General features: G+C 43.0%; 1 protein-coding gene across 11 annotated transcripts in view; it reads right to left on the bottom strand.

The window, feature by feature from the left end:
• Positions 1-369: 369 nt before the first annotated feature.
• Positions 370-15,940, bottom strand: part of ZFYVE26 (zinc finger FYVE-type containing 26) — a 74,720-nt gene continuing 59,149 nt past the window's right edge. For 5 of the 11 annotated variants that reach the window (XM_043517403.1, XM_043517399.1, XM_043517404.1 and 2 more), the window contains 12 exons: positions 15,095-15,231; positions 14,753-14,973; positions 13,915-14,062; positions 12,004-12,213; positions 10,331-10,549; positions 8,898-9,095; positions 7,793-7,995; positions 6,818-6,959; positions 6,409-6,468; positions 4,905-5,087; positions 4,067-4,111; positions 370-2,942 (listed from right to left, as the gene is read on the bottom strand). In XM_043517403.1, coding sequence (XP_043373338.1) covers positions 2,733-2,942; positions 4,067-4,111; positions 4,905-5,087; positions 6,409-6,468; positions 6,818-6,959; positions 7,793-7,995; positions 8,898-9,095; positions 10,331-10,549; positions 12,004-12,213; positions 13,915-14,062; positions 14,753-14,973; positions 15,095-15,231 — 1,976 coding nt within the window. In that variant the 3' untranslated portion in view covers positions 370-2,732. The remainder of the gene's footprint in view (positions 2,943-4,066; positions 4,112-4,904; positions 5,088-6,408; positions 6,469-6,817; positions 6,960-7,792; positions 7,996-8,897; positions 9,096-10,330; positions 10,550-12,003; positions 12,214-13,914; positions 14,063-14,752; positions 14,974-15,094; positions 15,232-15,940) is intronic. The other 6 variants (XM_038404323.2, XM_043517400.1, XM_043517405.1 and 3 more) reach the window with 3 other exon arrangements.

Genomic DNA, 15,940 nt, shown 5'->3' with positions numbered 1-15,940 from the left:
CCACATCTTCCTTCTCATATCCCAACCCCCTGCTCCAGCCCTGATCCCCCTCCCGCCCTCCAAACCCCCCGGTCCCAGTCCAGAGCATCCTCACCACCACCCCGGAGCCCACACTCCCATATGGAGCCCTCACCCCCTCCCATACCCCAACCCCCAATTTCATGAGCAGTCATGGCCCACCATACAATTTCCATACCCAGATGTGGCCCCAGGCCAAAAAGTTTGCCCACCCCTGTCCTAGGTGTTTTCCATAACAGATGGAGACCCAGACCTGTTACAAACAGAAAAGCTGAAGAGGGAGAGGACACCCAACTATGCTAGAGGTAAAGAACAGAGCAATACACAAAAGACAGACTGGGGCAAGTGACCTTTGCTGATAATACTTTATTCTCCTTTGTTCATTGTAAACAGATTATAACTGTAACTGACAAATGGCTCTTTCAACTACTACTAGTGTTCAATCCATTTTTATGCTTAAGGTTTTAAAGCCCAACATTAACATTATCCATGACAAGTCTTTTAGGGTCAGGGCCAAAATTCCAGTTCTAGTTCTGCTGGTAAGAAAAAGATCCTTAGAATTCTAAGTTAAGGACTATCAAAATTGCAACAAACATTCCATAAAGTGCGTAAAATAAAGTGCAAAGAAATCAAGCAGAAAGACAGGCACAAAAATGGCTGGGCTACATGGCAGGCACCATTCTTTCCTTCTATAATGTTCAGGTTCCTCTCACAGATGCATACAGAATGGTATTTACTGCATCAGTGCACACAGTACAGATCTCTCTACCCATATTTGTAGATTTGGTATCAACCCAGGCCATAAAAAGTATCACACCCAACAAGACAAGCCTAACCCCTGGAGCACACTGCAAGGCCAGTTCTGTCTGGCTGAGACAATAAAAGCAGCTTTTATTACCCTTACTAATGGGATCTCTGAGATCTGGGGTTAGGAGATTCTGGAAGCTAAGTGTGATCATCCCTGATTCTACAATTGGAGCTATTTCTAACCCCAGATCCAATGAGCTAATTATCTCCAGCAGGGAGAGAAGTTTGAGTCAGTGGGACAGTGGTCATGAAACACTCAAAATGAGGTCAACCCCATCCTTTTCATCTCCTTGGAGGTCTGTGGTCTATCACAAGGACTCTATTTGCCAGCTTAGCTTACCTTGTAGAATGGAATTAGTTATTACACTTCCAGAAACTAAACATCTTTATAGATTTAATTTGGCTGTAAGCGAGCCAGCTGACTGTAATATACTGGGAGCTACTGAAAGGGAAATTGAGTTGCCATCTCTAAATGTTAGCAGTCTACATCCTTTGCACTACCAGCATGTTGTGGGCTGCCAAAGTCAGGGAACTTCTTTTTAAACCATCATTCATTTCTGCTTCTTCCATTCTCTGCTGCCTGTTTCTCCTTCCTACTTTTCCCTCTTCTCTTATTAACAGCTGCAGAGAAGCAGTAGCCAAATCCAAATTCCCCTGAACAGAATCACTTTACACCAGAGAACCCTGCTTTCAAACGAAGTAGACCAGGGGAGCGTGGCTTTTGGTCTGTTTCTACTCAGCAGCAGACAACGGGGAAAGAGATTCTGTGCAGCAGCAACTAATACAGGAACATCACTTGAGCTAAAGGATGCCTGTTGCCTGCCAGTCCCAAGTGTATTCCAGACTGTCTGAGCCATTTGTTCACCCCAGGAACAAATGGGGGGTGGTTGTTTTATTTTAAAAGTATATAACAATTCAGTCCAAAATGTTTCACTTTGTGTCAGAAGGGGAAAGATTGCTTTGGTAAGGACGCTCATTGCATGGTTCAGCAGTCTATTACTTTGCTGTGTGATTAAATTTCATCATTTGAACCCTTTTATAAAAGGAAGGTGCTTTCCCTACAGTGCAAGGGGTGTATAGCTCAGCTTGTTTACACTATGGAAAAGGACATAAGAGTCCTTGCGACTATCCAATGACAGTTGTATCATAGCAGTTTAATCCACTTAGTGGATTAAACTAGGGAAGCAAGAGATAAGACAATTCTCACAGACATTCTTATCCTATTTCAAGGTTTTCCCCTTTGTAGTGCATCCTGTTCCAATTACATCCATCCATCCAAGGGCCCAGCAGCAGGCAAACACTTGTCAGTGATTTCAGCATAGAGACACCTGACATATACAACCAGCCATTGCCTTTCAAACCAACTAAAGGATTTGCACACACTGTGCTAGTGTAAAAAAAAACTTAGTGATAATTAGTATAGATCTTTAAAAAGTCACCTCAAAAGTTCAGTCCCAAGTCTATGCACATAGAAACAAAACTCTTCAACCTTTGCAATGACAGATTCATTATAAAATGGCTCTGGCTAATAGAAATCAAAGAGATTTATGTTTCAACCTACACTGAGCTGGGATGGGATGGGATGGGATTTGGTCATCAACTATACACAGGTTTACTGGGTTAAAACAAACCTATGGCAAAAGAGTTCAATGCCTCTTGAAAGAGGAGAAAAGTGCGTTTCTCCATAATCCTTAGTCTTGCTTGTTCAGATTTAAAACACACAGAAAACACCCTGAGGTAGAGATTGTTGGTCATCAGAACACAGGATTGGCACTTGTATTCCTTCCCTTTAGCTACAGGCACTCTAGCAGCTCCTGCTCGCCACTTCACTCTCACTGAGAGATCACCGAGCTGCTCTTCTCTGTGCCATATGAAGTCTTCCTTTTATGGATGCTGGTCCCTGGTAGTTATTTCCTAGTGGTCTGGGTGAACCTGCTTTTTTGTTTGGGCTGGTGCACTGAAAGCCATTGGTCACAGATGGCTTGCACAACATCTTCCCCGCTGTTCTCGGCCAACTGCCGCACACGCTGCACCAGCTGTACGGCTCTGGTATTCTCTTGTCTCACTGAGACCAGGTAGGCAGAACGCAGCTTGTGGCACATCAGGTAGGCTTGGATCTGAAGCAATAAAGAAAAATGGTTGTTTACCACAACCTCCCAGACTGAGTTCTAACACACAGGTATAGGTGAGGGCTGATTGGGAAATCTAGTTCAGTAGGCTGTATTATTTAGAGAGGGTGTGCATTGTGATGCAGAGGATATGATGCAACACAGGCCAAGTTCTGCTATAAGAAGTGTACTACAAAGGGCCAGTGCATTAGACTTTTTAAAATGTAAGCCTCTGTCACTGGCTTTTAGAACTTCATTGGATGCTGATCATCATGGAACCAAAAATCAGGATTCTCGCATGTGTAGTTCATGCTTGAAAGCCTCCATATCTGAACAGCAAAGATTCACAGAGGCATTCTGCCCATGGCCTAGTTCTTTCAAAGGCTCACATTAGGGTCACTGTAGCATTGAACTTATTGCAGTGACAGAAATCAAATCCAATTTCTCAGAACAGCATGTCTGGTGGTCAGAGTAGGAGAGTGGGAATCAGGACTCCTTGATTCAAGTCCCTGCTTTGCCACTGGTTTGAATGTGACCTCGGAAAATCACGTGACCTCGGAAAATCACGTGACCTCTGGGCCTCTGTTTTTCCATCTGTAAAATGGGAATAGAATCTATTTATCTATTTGTGAATGTAAAATGATTTGAGAGCCTTATACTGAAGACAGTAGAGAAGTGCAGTGTATATAATTAACAGAAGCCATGTATTTCAGTCTTAGCATAGTCTACAAAGAAGAGAAATTACCAAATTGATGAGATAAACGACGGCGTGTGCCTACCACAATGCCAATAATATAACACTAATAATAATGAGCTCAATGCTGGTCTCCCTAGATGCACATAGATCCCCATCAGCTGCCTGCTGCCACTGGGAAATTAAGTGCACCTATGAGAAAATAGGTAGGAAGAACCAAAAAGAACCAATTGAACCTTTGCATTGCTTTTAAGTCCCACACAGTAGCTCTCAGAGACCTAAGGGTCTCTAACTTTTGGGGACACTTCACTCCCAGTGTTGGGGAGAAGATATGAGATCAGGCATTTACAAGGTATCTAAGCTCAAACTTGAGAAGCTTTAGTTTCCAGGCATAGCATTCCCACAGCAAGCTAAGGGTTTCCCATTACACTTTACTCACCTTGTTTTCGTCGCTGTCCATATCCTGGATCAGATTGTCCAGATCCTATACCCCAAAGGGGAAAAGCAGGTGACAATTAGAGGACTGTAGATTGCAAACCATTATAGTTTTATAGCCTATCAGATTAAAACATTGCACAGATGAAATTATAGCAAGGTGTTTAAATCATCTCAGCCATCAACTGTCCCAGTTCCTGAGGCGCCGGGTACTAAGCCCAAATCTTCCCTTTTATTGCAGCTTACCTCCCGGCCCAAAACCAGTGTTGTGTCTTCAAGGAACCCCATGAAGGCAGCTTTTCCTCATCAGGAATTCCTGCCCCCCTCTACGCAGCAGTAGCTTCATGGAGATCTTTCTGGTTCCCTTCCTCCATGCCACACACACGCAGAGCAATGTAAAGGCTTTGTGATGGGCAGGGCAATCTTAATGGGTGGCTTCCTATAGAGGCAGCAATTCTTGGGGGCACACATGGCTGTGCTCCCTCCTCCATGTGCCCTCTTTACCAGCAAGGGATCTTCATGGAAAAACACTCCTCCTCATCCCAAACAGCAATGTAAGGGAGGATCCCACTGGGTAGAAGGATCTCTCCTGTGTGCCACTTGCACAGCACCTTGCTGGGAGATTTGAGGGAAAGGACCCTGTAGCTAGACAATCACACCCCCGGAATAGCCATTTCCCTTTGCAGATGCAAACGGATTTCTCTGGAGATAGAACATGTGAAATAAGGGTCCAGAAGAGGTTGACAGCATATCTCAGTGCAGGGTATGGATGCTGAGCGGCAAGGGACTGTCCCCTTTCTAGACTATCCCACCTCAGAAGACGGTGCCAGGGGTGGCATTACCTCAGAGGGGATATCCTTAAACTCATCCAGGCAGTTTAGGATGATGATATCCCCGTCATTTTTGGCTGCAACTCCAGACTCATTGACGCATTTAAGGAGCTGCCGGATCTCACTGTAGTTCTGCTGCTTCACCAGCACCTTGGCCACTTTACTGTACACAGCTGCAGCCTCCAGCTGGAAGTCCTGAAGTGAGAAAATGGAAAGCATCAAAGCAGCATGTTCAGTCATGGCAGATTCTACCAAGCCTGCCCAGAGGAGGAGCACTGTGCTGCTAGAAGAACAGAATGTGGCTCAAGTACAGTCCACACTGCTCTAAAATGCAGCCCATTGCCACCCTCATTTTCCATACAGAAGTACAGCCCTCAGGGAAACAGGGCCCAGCATGCCACTTTGCTTGGGAAGGCCAAGCCACTCAGATCACAGTGGGACCCTAGTCTCCAGAGGCCACTCCTCTGCATTTGAAATCTGGGCACCTGCAGACTGCTCCACTCCATGCAAGGCAGACTCTCCCCTTGCACTCCCACCAAGTTACTAATGGGGGTCCTTCTCAGCTAAGCACATGGACTACTAGAACCATGCTGGCAAGTATCTCAGCCTCAGCCATCCACACATGCTGGAGAGAGACATTTCCAAAAAAACAGTTTCCAATTAAATACTTTCTGCTCCCTGGATGAGCAGGCTCTGGGAACAGCATCGCGCCAGCTCTGGGCCTGTTTCTTCACTGCCTCCATATCCTGCGCAGTCACTGACACCTGTGCAGAGTGGGTGTCAAATGCTACCAAATCTGAATTCTCCATTCACACCTGGGGTAGCACTTTGCACAGGGTGAATGACTGAAGAAGGTGCAAGGCAGTGAAGAACGCTGTTTGGTTACTCTGGGAGAGCAGCAGGGAGGAAGGGAATGCATTGCTAACTCTGTGGATGAACAAGGAGGCAAGTTAATTGGCTCTGAAGAGACCAGACCCATCTCAGCAGAGCAGGCAGTGCCCTAGTTTTCTCTTCATGTGGTGCATGGAGCCCCTTCCTTCACTTGTTCTCTCCCATCAGGGTGCCCCCTCTCTAATCTCCTCTCCTTCAGTGGATAAGCGGGCACCAATTTATTCAGATGCACAGCAAGACAGCCTTCTGGCTGATCTAGAGATCTCAGAACTGCCAGCATAACATTGAGACACAGACAGGGGAACCTTGAAAATTAAGCTCTACTCCCTCCCACAAAAAAAAAAAAAAAAGGTCTAACAGCTTAATTGGATCTGGAAGTTGACGTCAGTGACCCTCTAAACTAAAAGCTGGCCAGGCAGTTCATTTCCAGGGCGGAGAGGGGTCCCTGACAATGCATGGAGGTTTAGAACTTACATAATTGATTGGTCTGTATTTTACACAAACATGGGGACTGATCTGAAACTTGTGTTTTCCCCACTTGATGCAAAAGGTCTGATAATAAACAGTGGTGCTTTTCAGGAGTGAGATCAACCTTACATGCCACAACTTCTTAGGTTTTCCATACCTGGAGGACTCTGAATGCAATTCCAAAACCTTCTTCAATGTTCTTCCCTTCCAGCATGACCTGTGAAGAAATTGCCAACATTAGACATAGGGAAAAGTGAGATCCTCATTTGGTTATGTGTAGAAAACTCACAAGGAAATGAGGTCACTGGCACAAAAGTAGCCCAGGTATTTTACTGCCTCTTGCCTGAGTTCAGCATTGCAATAGCATTTGCCAAAAGACAAATTTACAGCCTTGTTAAGAAGCGTCTCTAACAATGGGAGGCAGCATGAGAGCTACAACTGAAAAGTACCTTTTGTATTATTTGAGGGTCCAGATGAGTGCTCCAGGCCCCCAAATCATCCTTTAATCCACAGAGCAGGTCTGTTAGCAAGGCAGCAAATGTTATGTTTTAAATGGCAGCTAGTACCTTGCCAGCTACATCCATCTTCATGTGACTGTTTCCAAAGAGAGTGGGCAAGGTTGAGCCAGTTATCTGAGAGGTCCCTGAACTCTCACAGCGATGCAGGAACTTGGTGACTTCCATCTGTAACTCAACTGTATTGATGTGCCTAGATTGGGAAAAAAATTGTCATTTAGCTGGGTACAGAGACACATTTACATAACTATTAATGAAGTGCACCATCCACAAATGATTACATTACTGAAAGTGTCTCAAAAAGGTAGATATGTCTCTAACAAAATTAAAAATGGCTATTTTAGCTGCTGTTTGACTTGGGCATACAGTAACATTAACATTAGCTCCTTCTGTCTCACCCTATCTGCAGCACTGAAGTGCTCTCCAGAACTGCATAGGAAACGTGCATTACGAGTGCTCACGTGAAGTTCAGCGTTACACACATCGACCAGCTGTGGATCTCTAACAACAACTCCCAGACAAACAAAAAGACTAATTTTTATTAAGCTGCAGCAATGTGTGAAAAAGTTTCAGTAATGTTGGAAGAAAATAAACCTTAAGAAAACTCTAGTTATAGACACCCCAAAAGTTAGAAACAGAGAACTAAACTTCTAACAACATTTTAAAGTTTGGAAATTCAGTTAACCATCTAACTCTTGCTTCTAAAGCTCGCATCTAGCTCTGCTACTATACAGGCAATAAGTTTAGCAAACAAAATATAAATTGTATAGACTATGCCCATATCGGTTTTGCCTATATACAGGAGGGTAGGTGGTACAGGGACTGACATTCTGTCACTTGAGGCTTGTCTTGCCCAGGAAGAGCGGTGCTTACCCTACATCTATAGTAGGAAAAAGGTCAATTTTGGGTTGGGTTTAGCTAGAGTATGTTGGCTAAGCCTAACCTAAACTCAACCAGTTTTCCTAATCAAGACAAGTCTCAAGTGGAACCTCATTCCCAGAACTTCATTTCCTGTTTTGCAGATACCTTGATACATCAGTGGCCGTCATTTTCTTCCGAAAGGTGCAAGCAGCTTTTCTCCTTCCGGAACTCCTTGAAACCTCCTGCAGGTAGACTTTGAGGTGGTCCTTGACCTTCAGGAGCCATTTCTGTTTGTCTCCCAGCTCTGTGTAAGACTTCGCCTTGTGAGTGAAGAATCTAATGCAGGTCATGGCAGCACGGACATGATCCTCGAACAAACAAGTAATGAACTTTTAAAAGGGGGATCATTTGACAACAAGGCTATGGCCTATGATGTTGAGAAACACTATAAGAATCTCAGAAGCTGAGAAGACTGAGAGCATCCATAGGCAGAACATCTTCAGAGCTACTTTGACTGTTGGTACTAAAATGCTCACACAAAGCAAACATTATGGTTCCCTAAGAGGACATACAATTAAAGCAACAGATAAGATGGTGCAACAAGACCAGATTCATGACAATAAGCACTGCAGATATGAATAGACAGTATTGCCTCAGGTCTTCCTAAGATCAGAAAGTTTCTAGCAGCTTATATTCAATAAAAATTAAGCAAGCAAAAGACATACTATATATCCGCAAAGTACAAGGACTTCAGTTAGAAAATGTGAAACAGGAAACAACTGCAGACATGGACTCTGCAGTTACTCTCTCACTTAAAAAGAAAAGGAGTACTTGTGGCACCTTAGAGACTAAAATTTATTTGAGCATAAGCTTTCGTGAGCTCACTTCATCGGACTAAACGTGGCTGCTACTCTGAAATCTCTCATTTAAGTGGTCTTCAGTTTCAATAACAGCTATCAACACAAAGGATCCCAAAGGATGGTACAAAACTAGACACACAGGAATCATTTGACACAGTATAGAAACATAGCCACTCTAGGACAAGACAGAACAGCTGTTTAACAGTGCACAGCAATATTACACAACAGCTAGGGATGGAGCTTATGGAAGATACAGATGAATACTTGTTCCAACTGAAACCACAGGGAATTCACAGAAAACATAACATGACCAAGGCACAGAGTTTAACACCCAAGTAAAATTGCTGAATAGAGTGATACTATTCACTATTACAGCAATAAAGGGGGGGGGCCACACACCCCACCCTTACCTTCATAAACTGCTGCAGTTCATACAGAATGTGGTAGTAGTTCTTTTTCTGTAAATGTTTGCAGGCTGCAATCAGGTAGATGCCCCAGCTCTCCAGACTTGGATCAATGGTTTCCAGCAAGTTCTCCAACATGTGCAGTTTCCCACTTTTATAACTTGGGACAAAGATCCCTTCAATGAACACTTCCGGCAGGCTCTCCTACAGTGGGAAAAAGAGAGCTTGAGGTGAATCAGCTGCAGGAATTGGCTTTTCTCTTGCCACTGAAGGGACTACCAGTGACAGAGGTTAACCCTACATTCTGAGCACAGGCAGGCACCCAGCAAATTGCCAGCTTTGAACTGTTTTTTAAAGGGATGCTACCATGTTGTTTAAATCACTGCATTCAGGATAGTGACTGGGTTTGCTATTTTTTTTTTTTTTTAAACCCACTGCACCGCACAAGTTACAGAACCCAGTATGCACAGAAATGTTTTAACAAAAAAATACATTTGGTGGATACAGGTTAAATTTTCAGTGGAACCCTTCCCTTGCAGTGGTGAGAGCCTCAGCATCAAAATAACCTAGCACTGCCGTAAGTGAGAAAAGTGAGAACTGTCATTTGAAGTCTCTCTGTCCAAGTTGCAGTAGGAAGTTTTCAAGCTAAAAAATTGTTTTGAATTACCTGAAAAATTTTACTGGTGGAAAACTGCTTGAGCACCACTGGGCACTCAAAAGCAAGCAGATTTTCTTTTAAAACAAACAAAAAAAACCAAAACAATTCACTTCTAAGCTAAGAACAAGTAGGATACGTTCAAAAGGTAACTGAGAATAAGGGCTTTGAAAGGACCTTCTCAATTCTAACTACAGCAATCACACCGGTGATAATAAAGAGAAACCAGAGCTGATAAGGCCACTTAAGCTATTACCTATTAATAAGCCAGTTAACAGATTGGGGATAATGGAGTTAGGTATGTCCATCAGTATGTTCTATATCAAATGTATTTCAATTCTAATAGGCCAACGAACCAGCTAAAATCCCACACACTCTAGAAGTATTTTTCAGTAGCTTTCATGTTGGTAAGAGCTGGTGGATTGATAGTGATGGAGGAGAACAGAGCGTGGCTCTCTCTTCTCTAGACTTCCCTACTTTGGCAAGGAGATGGGGCAATAATAATTTCAAGATGGAACAGTGCTGGTTAATGTTCTACATGACAGATGTTCAGTCATTTGGAATAAATCCACAGAGAGAGACTGGACAATGAGAATATAAATAGTGAAAGCTCAGAGGAAATAGAGCATGCTGGATTTTGAATTCAGTCATTAAATATACTGTACTATCCTGGTCACCATCTTGGATTTGCTTGGAAGGGAGAAGTCCTCCTAATGCTTTCAAAGCTCCAATTTAGATGATACAAAAGCAGATTCTGACACTGCCAGCAGAATTCATTACTCACCTTATTTAACAAATGCAGAAGTGCTTCTCGCATGCAGTCATGTCTCATGTAGAAGCTAATGATTGCTAGGTTGGTGCCGTAAGTGTGTAAATAGAACAAGCACTCCTGATAGTAGCTGTTGTGTTGGATCTTCCCTTCGGACATCATCTCCAGAGACAGGCTTCGTGTCCTCAGGGTTGCTTCCAGGTCTCTCAATGTGGCAAAGTAGTCATCATCCTGCTATTAAGACAGAGAATCAATGACATGGGACTGTCCAGGAACAATTAACAGGAAGACTATTCTGCAGAGCCTCTCTGGGGTTAGTGCGCATCAGCCAACCCCCTCTCTTTTTCTACTGTGGTATAGATGGGATGAAACTCCAGCCATATTACTGGATAGGGAAACCGTATTCAAACCTTACTAGCAGCAATGATGCTTAAACATGATTGTAGCTACTGTGGTTCTGTTCCCAATATGAATGGGTCCTTATAGGAGGTTTGTTTTTTTAAAAGGTATTTCCACTGCTGATAGAGACTTCTGATAAAACAGCAAGTCAGAGAGTAAAGTGCATATTTGCTGAAGACCAGAAATTTTAGGAGAACAAATATAATCATGGGGGAAAGCCCTCTTGGGATACCAGTTTACTTAAAAATTTAAAGCTTTAATTGGGGCCTGAATTTTTGTTACTACCTAATTATAGCTTACAGTAAACTCAAACTATATAAATTCCAAAAGGAACATTTTCAATCTTGAGGTTCCGAAGTCCCAAGTTTCACCCTCAACTATTACATGACTATCAGAAGTTCTTGACAAAAAGAGATACAACATCACATTGTACAGATGGATGGAACTTAGTCTCTTCATAAAGACACTTTGTATGTTCTGTAATAAAGATATAAAAGTTGGTTTAATTACTAAATCAATGCCAATCAAAAGAGACTGAACTTCCACCTGCAATGGATAAAGGTTTTTTGGTGGTGGTGTTGTTAAAGCAAATCTAGTGCTGGCAACAGATTCTGGATTGTGAGTCTGGGAAACTAAAGTTCTCCAGCCATACAACAGAGAATTGATACCAAAAATGCAGGTTTCTTAATAATGACCTTTGTCACAGTACCACAAGTTAATTTGGAAGGGCTGCATCATTAATGGTGGAAGGAAAGAGGAGTGTGTCTTCGAGGATTCATACAATCCTTGTTGCCTCTAACTGAGATCAACAAGGGGGGAAAATTAGTGCCACTTCTGACACATAGTGACATGGACACCAGTTCATTAAGAACCAGACAGACCTCCACCCCATTTCACATTGTCCTCCAAAACAGCAGTCAGACGGGCTTCTGCATTACTGCATAACCTTCAAAAGATGAGCTTCTTCCCCATCTACTGGGCACAACACTACACAAACAGAATCCCATCATTCTGCTGTTAGTCACTGACTGTGGGGTGCAGCTAGTGGAGCTTCTGCACAGGCTTCAGTATTTGTGGTGCAAATCCTCACGCCATCTGCTCCAGATGCAAATTATGTCAAAAAGACAAAAGCAGCCGCAAAATACTGCTCCAGCAGTAACCCCTATAATATGCTATGGATGTCCCCCCTCCCCCCGGTTGAATCACGTTCTTCCTAAAGAACTGTGCCAAAGCCTCAGGACAGACAGGTTTTGGTACGGTTCTCCAAAGCAGGTAGAATAGCCTCTTACCACCAGGAGTATGGGTTTCACAGTGGACTCCAGATATTGTATCACATCTTGGACTAGCCTTGAGCCATGATTCAACTGGTTCAGATCAAAGGGTGGCTTTAAGCAGCGGCTGAATTTCTCTCTTGCTGAACTTAAGTTCCCAGCTTTAAGGCAAGCCATACCCCAGGCATGCCATGCGCCACCTGGATCCAGCCCAGTCTTTGTAGAAACCTAAACCCCAAAGCATTAGTTAGTAGTACATAATACAGAGACAGCACAGGAGAAGGAGATAATTACACCCCTAATCTAAATCTGTGACCTTCCATTGCCCAAAGAAGAAATGTTTTCTTGTACACTAAGAAATGCCTTTATCAGTTCCACATTAGTGACCTTAAATATCAGCTACTGAACTACCCACAAACTCTGATTATGGATTATTTTCCTATTGCAAATGTAATGGAAGAGTTTAATCAATCACTGGTCAAGGAAAGTTCAATCCAACAGTTTTTACATTCGTAAAGGTAAAGTAATTTTCCCCTTCATAGTAGATTTTATATAGTTTTATTACAAGAACAGAACAACACTAAACAGGTTTGTGGTTTAGAAAGTGATATAAAGTGTTAGTGGTTTTCTGTTTATGGACTTGCTGATGCTTCATGGAAACATTTTGGCAACATTCAGTTTCACACAAATCTGCTGATAGAAAACTTCATCCCATAGTTTCTTTAGCAGAGATGTTTGCATGTAAACAGAAACCATTTTGTTTAACAGTTCATCTACTCATGCTTCTTATTCCCTACTAGAAATCCTAATCTGGTTTGTGTCATCATAATCCTCTTCATAATAATTGTGATGCCACAACCAGAGGCTTGTGAAACCAAGGGGGTAGGGAGGCAGAATGCAGAGGATAAGCCATATGACCAGATGAGCTGTCCGGGTTTTATCATGAAAAGAAAAAGGAGTACTTGTGGCACCTTAGAGTAACAAATTTATTTGAGCATAAGCTTTCGTGAGCTACAACTTACTTCATCGGATGCATTTGGTGGAAAATACAGTGGGGAGATTTATATACACACACACAGAGAACATGAAACAATGGGTTTTATCATACACACTGTAAGGAGAGTGATCACTTAAGATGAGCCATCACCAGCGGGGGGGGGGGGGGGGGGAGGAAAACCTACACTGGCATACTCTCCAGAGTGGGAGGCGACAGTCGCTTTTCGAATGTAAGGGTTGGAGACTGGGAATCTCCAGACCCCAAAAAGACTAGCTAAGTCTCCGGACGCTGTTGCCTGGGAAGGTTCTGACGACCACTGTTCCATGAAGTCCTTTCCCTCACGCAATGTCTTTCTCCATTTTCCTACTGTTCTTTTCCAATCTATCTGCCCGCCCTCCTTCATGGGATTCTCGTAATGATTATATTTATCATGCTCGCTGTCACCGGACTTGACACTGGTTGGATGGGCCACCAGGGGTTACCAACATCCCGAATAATCCAGAAAACATGGTTTTCTCATGGTCTCACAAGTGAATGTTTTTCGAAGTTGTCCTAGCAGGCCTCTGAGAGTCCTTAAGTACAAATCAAATCACAGAAAGGAAAGATCTATTAGGCTGAATGTCCTAGCTCCCCTACCAATGCAAGGTAGTTCCTGACAGTGCATTTTTAGTTTTTTGCCTGTCCTAATTGGAATTGGATGAAATGATGGGGTTCACATCACTCCCCTTGGCAGATTGTTCCCAAGCAGAATGCAGCTCACTGTTAAACTGAGCATCTGAAAATATTTCCTAAGTTTTTCCATTTTTAATCACATCCCATTGTATTTTAATATCAGAGATCACATAAATTAAGTTCAGGGGGGAAAGCAAGCCATCTAAGACGACTTAAAAAAAGGGGGGGTGTTAACACCTTCATCCCCTCATTCTTGTTACCTCAACAGCTAACTGATAGTATTCTGCTTCCAAAAGCCGATTCCTTAGCCTCGTTACTGCTGCAGGCTGCAGAATCTGATCCAAAGATGGTACATGGCGATAGGCAGCAGCAACTAAAATATTCAGCACATCCACCTTGCTGATGTAACTGTTTGGAAGGAAGCAGGAATGAAGTGAGTGGGCACGTGCATGCACAGTATATCACTATACTCTAAGGCTCATTAGCAAGGATCTTCAAAGCCCTCATACCTGTAGTATCTTTTACATTGGTGATTCCCAACCAACGGTACTTCCAAATTTGTCTCTGGTACTCTATCTCTACTTCCCTTCCTTAATGCACTGTCCAAGAGCCATTTTGCTGCTCCGGCTATCTGCTTCTCATTGAACCAGTCTGGCTAATACAGCCTGTGGAAACACTAACTAGTACTGTCAAGTCTGGTTTTGTGGTACATTTACCTGAACAGCTGGGACCTCTTCCATTGCACTTCCCACTCTATTCTGCCTTACACTGATGCCCCAGGAAGGAATAAAATTCAAATGCCTGACAAGTACCATTGTAAAATCCTAAACTAAACAAGCATCTGAAAACAAGCAAAATGTTAAGCTTTTAAAAAATAAAAATAAAAATCTCCCATAGTAAAAGCAGCAAGTTTAAACAGTCAGGGAGATTTATTCCCATCTACTCCAAGAGTCTAGTATTCCCAGTAGTGATTTTGTGGATAAACAGGTGACTCTCTAGCCTCTAGAGAGGTTAGTCCAGCACCATTCACCACCACTTTAATTCATTAAAGGAAGGCTAAGAGCTCCAACAAATCCCAAAGGACAGCTGGCAATTTACCTGTCACACAAAGCTAGATCCTGGCTCCTTCCAGCTTTTACAAACATCATCTTGGCACTGAAAAGCAGCTGTTTCATGATGTCCATGAGAAGCCCAGCATCCACTTCAGGATTAATCAGACCTTGGGATAATTTGCAGCAGCGCTGTATCAGTTGGTGGCCACATGCTGTGCTATCTGAGTGCAGACTGAGGATGGAAATACACAAGGAAGAACTAGGGGCCTGTCAATTAAGAGTAAAGACAGACCCAAGAGCTTGTAAATGGACACTACAACAGCACTTAATAGAATTCTAAAGGGAACTGGTTCCATTGGACTCACCTGTCTGTCTCTCAAGCTCTTACCTGTTCATAATAAAATTCATCACGCACAATTTCATTTTCATCTTCACTCAGAGAAAGAAGCCACTCAAGTTCAGTTGCCTTGGGTACTCTCATCACTACAGAGCAATCCAAACCTCCGTTACCACAGGTCTGTACTGCTGAGAAAGAGGAATCAGTTAGTCAAAATCATCCTGGAAGGGGCAGAAAATCAGGCAGAAAGCATGTCACAAAAGTTATTCTGTATGCTTTATTATCAGAGCTACCTGTGCTGTTCTCTGTACACACTCCAGAAGTTAGAGGGATGAAACAATCTCACCTATACAACATGCACAGCACAGAACCACAGAAAGCAGTTATTGCATGTGCTCAGTAGCAGATTTCCACGCCCAAACATCAATTTCTATAGTGTAAAATATTTCCTCAAACACCCATATCCCAAATTCAGGGTATTTTTAACTCTTTTGGTGCCACTCCATTAGTTTACCCACCTTCTTTTTTGACCACCCGTGAGCTGCAATATTTATGGTTTTTTGTCAGGAGATCGGTGGAGATAAGTGCTCTGTGGGTGGTGGAAGGGAAGTCACTGAGGCTGAGAAGGGGAATGAATAAACGGTTTATAGACGAAATACTAAAGACTTACCTACTTATTTTCTTTTTAGGATTTGCACTGATGGACTGTGCAGCCCAGAAACCTTAACTCAAAGCTGGAAAAAAGTTCCAGTAGCTCTGGAGCAATGCCAAAACAGTACTGTTAGTTTGAGGGACCAGACCAATGAGTTTTTAAAAGGTCCAGTATCTCAAAGTGAGATTGCTAAGAGTATCTGCTCCAATCCCTAGAAAGCTAGGGATCTCAGGTTTCAAGTGATA

Source organism: Dermochelys coriacea, chromosome 6 (assembly GCF_009764565.3).
Source record: "Dermochelys coriacea isolate rDerCor1 chromosome 6, rDerCor1.pri.v4, whole genome shotgun sequence".
Taxonomy (NCBI): domain Eukaryota; kingdom Metazoa; phylum Chordata; order Testudines; family Dermochelyidae; genus Dermochelys; species Dermochelys coriacea.
This window is presented reverse-complemented; position numbering and strand designations above follow the sequence as displayed.